The 5835-nt window shown below is 39.4% G+C and overlaps 1 protein-coding gene across 1 annotated transcript in view; it reads left to right on the top strand.

Moving 5' to 3' along the window:
- Positions 1-1604: 1604 nt before the first annotated feature.
- si:dkey-234i14.2 (heterogeneous nuclear ribonucleoprotein C) overlaps positions 1605-5835 on the top strand; it is a gene marked incomplete in the record, with an annotated part of 31746 nt that continues 27515 nt past the window's right edge. Inside the window, 1 exon segment of the mRNA XM_035652603.1 lies at positions 1605-1804. Within this exon segment, the coding sequence (XP_035508496.1) occupies positions 1783-1804 (22 nt within the window).

The raw sequence follows: 5835 nt of genomic DNA on the forward strand, positions 1-5835 counted from the left end.
ATCAATTAATTTACGCAATATACATATTACCACAAATGTTCACCCTCGTTCAGTGACTGCTCATAAGAAAAGCCTAATATCATTTTATCCTCATTTTCTTGTTCCAGGCATTAAATATTATATCAAAGAGCAATGCTGACCAAATACATCTAAGCTGAGAAGGCTGCACCCACGCAGGCACTCGGAAGCTTAGTTACAACCTGTGTGTGTAAGGGAATACCCATGCAGTAAATTATCTTTTGATACAAACATGCCATGTTTTCATTACTGTATGCTAATATGGCTTTATGGATTTTTTAATCTGGGTTAAAATATTTTGATATTGACTCGCAGTTTATATAGAAACATACAAAAAAACAACTGCTGAATGTAATTTGACCCATCAACATTAAAATTACAATATTCTTTATATTTTATAATAAAACAGACACTCTTCTCTTCACATGATTCTAATTGCTATAATGCCTTACAGACTGATAGCCCAGGGCTAATTTAGCTCATTGTCACAATACTGAGAGCACAGTTATCCAAGGGTTAACAGTTTAATAATGCAACTGTGCCTGGGTTAAGTGTAGTGTGAAAAGACGTAATAATCATTTTAGAGTTGACTAAGATTAAAGTTTGGCTTACAGCCAGTCTACCCTGTGTTGGTTGTTAAAGGAGCTAATTAAACCCACATGAAAGCCTCTCCTCAGGAGCCAGAAAGATTAAACACCCTCAGGTGTATTCTCTCTCCAGCTACCGCACAACAAAAATGGAACAACGAATAGACGGCATGCACAGTTTGCAGTATGTAAAAAGTGATTCTGTGTTTTCAGTTGTGGCATCAATTTTAATCAAAATCTCAGTGATGGAAATAATGTTGTGATATTTAATAATAATTATACTACTGGCGATTTATTAAAAGCCTCAGTTTCTGTTTGCATATAGCTCACCTATTCAATATGGTTCAGGTTTAGTGTAGAGATTAAGTCAATATTTGTCTGAGAATTTCCAACTTTTGCTTATTAGTTCATCAAATATAGTGAGACAGCAAATGTTGTACTCATTGTTAATCCCTCCTGTTTGACATAATCACACTGGGCACTGTGTGTGCTTCTTTCTTCAGTGTGTGTGTGTGTGAGTGTGTGTTCATGTCCACAGCGTGTATATTATTCCTAAAATGCCTCTCTTTAAGATAAACAAACACATAAATGATGCTCGTAAAACACATCAGGTCTCCTCTGCATCCTCCTGTAAGTGTGCACATCTTTTAGTCTGTTTGTGTGAGGGTTTAGTCTGTTAGAAAGTAAGTGTAAAGTAAAGCAAGTGAACAGCTGTTTCTTCAGGTTCCTGCTCTTTGACATAAGTATTAAGACACACACACACACATTTGCACACCCTCCAGCAGTTTCTTCTTTGCCTGGCTGGAATTTGTAAGCCCTAAGCTCCAGCCAAGCTCCTGTTGCTGAGGGGAAACCAGCTGCACACTCATCCAATCCTCCTGCCAGTTCTTCTGCTAATGGAACAGCCCACTGCGCCCCTGTCCACCCCCGCCGAACGCAAACAGTTGGTACATCCCATTGGTGCTCGTCTAGCTGGTTTGTTACTGACTCAGTAGTATCACAGCAGCCAGCCAAACGGCAGCCTGAATACGCACTCTCTCGCTCAGACACACACACACCGACACAAACACACAGCAAGAGCGAGGACGTGAGAAAGAGTGAGTTTGCAAGAGAGAAGCAAAGAAACCGTCGTCTAGGCTCTGTTCTCTCGTTCTCCCGGGTGTTTGGCATCCCTGATATGACCCTGTTTAGCCCAAGATGTGAGTATCCCGGGGTTTATCCCTTTGTGTCTTTGTGTGTGTTCATGCATGTGTTGGTGGGTGTTTGCACGCAGCCCTGTGTTTCCGAAAGACAGTATTTTCCACTGTGCCTCTCTTTTTTTTTTTTTTTGCTCCCCCCTCCCATCCTCTGCTTTTCCCTCTACAAACATTTCTGTTGATACACTCAGCCTGTATTTACCCGTCCGTACACATCCTGAATCCCAGGTTCCCTCTCACTTTTGCCTCATGGCTGTTTTTCTTTCTCTTTCCTGCTTTTCTCCGTACCTGGACATTGATCCGGTCACAGAGTGGTTTGGAAAAAAGGGTGGGATGTTTAAGGCTTATGATGTAAACATTGTGATGCAATAGGAGCTGTTTTTCCTTTGTTTTTTTGTTGCCAACTTCATGTTTAGTTGCATCAAAGCTCAACCTGCCTCACATTGGCAAGGTCAGAACCTGCTCTCTGGGCATAAAGGCTTGTGAGGCGGAAAGGTTTGAGGCTAGATTATGTTGTAGTCCTGCTCTCTGATGAACAATTTTGTTATCTTCAGCTGTAGAATGAGCAGTGCATCTCTTTTGTGAACAATTCCTAATCAGGGCACTTTTATAGACACGCAGGCAGAGCAGCTACACCTCCTCACAACTTCCACTCTAGTTCAGAAACAGCACTCACACAGCTGCAGTACATGTCTGCTGGGAAAGTAAAGGCTTCACAAGAGTTCAATACAGACTGAAAGGCTCTAACGTTACAGTGAAACTGCAATCTCAGGCTGTCTCAGTCCCATGACCCATGTATAGTCATGGTACTACAGTATCTCCTTCACTGTAGTGCGAGGGCTTTCACTCGGCTCCTTTATGATGTATAAATCCAGTGTTTCATTTTGGCACACACCAGCATCCCTCTCAACATGCCATCTATTCATATTAACCTTCCCTGTCTTTTCTGTCTGCTTCGCTTTCTTCATCTGCTATAGTGCAACGATCCATGTTTAATGTTGTGATGCCTGGGATTACGCTGCATTTAGCCCCGAGAGTGGAAACTAAAGCTCTGTGATTGCTGCTTGCTTGGCTCTATGTCTGACCTGAGGTCAGTTGCAGTGCAGGAAATGGAGAAGAGGCAGCATGACAGAGTGCAGAGCCTGTCAGCAAGAGGCGCGCATGCTGTGCTTTTAGATCCACATTTGACAAACTACCCTCTCTTCATATGTAGGGTGCCAGACTGTGGCCTGATTAATAAACTTTGCTAAAAAGCTGTGTGCGTATTAAAGTGAAAACAAGCAGAAAAGGGCCTCTTGATCTAGGAACTCTTTTAAACCTCAGCAAAATACACAACAGGATACGAACAGAAAGTGTGACAACAAAGCGTGCAGGTGATCTAATTAATTGGAAGTTTAAAGCAAAATATGACTCACACAACACATTTGAAGAGTGGAACAAACTCAGGTGGAGAAATGTATCAAGCGCAAGAAGTCATTCTGCCTTTCTGCTGCTTTATAGCAAATAGCGTTTTATCTTGACAATTTTGTTCTGAGCTAAGATAAGAAAAGCTTGTAGCTTTTAGCAATGTCATTATCAATTAGGCTGAAAGAGTGGCAATAACAAGGGGAAATGTACAATACAGAAAGAAAAAGAACAGAAAAGTATATTTTTCACCGAGGTATGAATTAGTTTCTTGAATCTGCCAGAGCCAGTTAAAGTGAAATCAATTAAGCAGTCCTGGTTTTCTAGTCACAGTGATTGTCTCTTTGGGTGGAATATTTGAGAAAAGAAAGACGTGTGAGCAAGATTACAAAACACTGTTTCCTTCGATTGACACACCACTAAAAATATTTGTGTCAGTCATCATCTCGAGCATTTGTGTTCTGTTCGGAACAAAACAATAGTTGTTTGATTTAGACATTAATTGAAAAATATCTTAAATATGTATGGATGTGGTTCAGCCCATTGCATTAAAAATCACAGACACGGGAAGAAAGAAAAGGATGATAGAAGCCGGAAAATGCAGTGATGTTTTTTTATCTGATCATGTTGTTATCCCTTCTCCCACACATCAGAGACTTCAAAGTGCACAGATTAATAGAACATACAGTAGGAAATTATATTTTCTTGTACACACTATTGTGTTAGCTATTTTCAAGACAAATTATGTTGGTGTTGTTCCAAACAGCAAAAATGAAATTTGGGAGGAAAATAAGAGGTAGCATGTGTGTTGTGCAGATGATGGGACTACTGGCCAAACAGGTCTGTGAATATAAAACGCATGCTGTGCATGAACCTTTCTGCAGAGTCCATGACTGTCTTAATGTTTGGTTCTTGAGTTTTACGGTTGCATACATAAATTTTGAATGGAGTACGGTCTAGACGGTCTAAGTGTCGTGAAATACCTTTTGTTATGAATTGGCGCTATGCAAATATAATTTTAATTGAATCACCTGAAGCTTAGTTAGAAGAAGTAATGTAAAAAAAAAAACTGATACAGAAGTTGTCTTTATACGCAGTGAGGTGAAAGCACAGGTTTAGCTCTCCTGGAGCTGGTGAAGAATTCAAGGACACTTAAGGAGGGTGGAGGCTGACTGACTGGGGTCTTCAAAGGCCATCCAGTCATCTGAAGTGCTCACCCCTCTCCTGCCTCCTGTGGAGATTCAGAATAATTTAGAACAAGAAGAGCTTTTCCCGCGTTGTTGCTGTGTTATTTTGTTTCCAGGTAGTGTGATTAAGCCGGCTCTCTCTTTGGCTCAGTATAAAGCGAAAGTCTGGCACTCAGCCTGACATCCGTTGATACAAAGCACAGTGACAGACTGTAGACCATTGCAGAGGCTGAGGCTTTATAACTCATTACGGCTGATTGTGTGTGACCTTGATGTGTCCTCTGGTGCCCTTTGCTCCTATTTTACAAACATGCTGTATACTGTTTGTTTTGTTCTGATTTTTTAGCTGGTCTGTAATGAGAATCAAGACTCAGGATACAATGTTATTAGGACATGCCACCCATGCTAATGATACTATCGCCATACAGGCTATTTTGTGTTATCCAATATAATGTACAATAACTGTCTTTGATGCACCCAAACGTGTGTGTTATGTAATGAAGAGGAAATCCAACTACTGGAATTACTTTATAATCTTTAAAAAAAATCAGGAATCAGTTCTCCATATGCTACTCCACTATATATACTATACTAGTGCTGTCATTTTTTAAAAATAGTTTTATGGTCAACTGAGATGAAACAATGTGCAAAGGGTAAAAAGCCTGAGCCACTTCAGTAGTCATATAGCTGTACTATCATACGATTTTAATGATTTATTTAGGTTTATGTTGTATGCACTATAATGCAGTTGTAAGCAGATGTGTTTATGAATGTATTTGTCAGCAATTATAACTCCCCCTGTGGGCATCCACAAGTGAAAGCTGCTGTAAAACAGAAAATGGATGACAATATAGTCAAGCGCAGGGATAGTAATGTAAAATATTACTTCATGAAAAGTCTTTTTGACAAATACTGCACATTTAAAAGTGTCCTTATGCTTGCATCCAACTATATTATAGTATGTTATAAAGAATGTATCAGTTGTTTATATAGAGTGCTTCTAAATGCTAAATAAGATGGGTTAAAGTAAAGTGTGTACCAATATGGATAGCAGTAAGGGAATAATGTGTAATTGCAACAACAACAACTATCAATCACCATTATCATCACACTCATCACTGCCACAGCTCACAATTACTGAGCATAATGTGGGTTATCACTGAAGACATGTGCCTTAAGTGGTATTTATATAGGCCTCTGCATTTAGCCAAGTAACGGGGAGAACCAAGAACAAAAAAACAAAGGGAGGAAAAAGACATTGATGATTAGTATTATTATTAATGATTATTAATATGCCATCATTCTACTTTAAAGCAGAGCAAAAATGGAAAAACAGCAAAGTTTTTTTTTTGTGAAGTTCAGCACACACATCAAATTATCACAAAAGTGTAAAACAGTGTAAAAGCTGCAATCCAACATTTAACAAAAATATATTTGTTGGTG

This window comes from Morone saxatilis, unplaced genomic scaffold (assembly GCF_004916995.1).
Source record: "Morone saxatilis isolate NCDOM2014 unplaced genomic scaffold, NCSU_SB_2.0 Contig11, whole genome shotgun sequence".
NCBI lineage: Eukaryota > Metazoa > Chordata > Actinopteri > Moronidae > Morone > Morone saxatilis.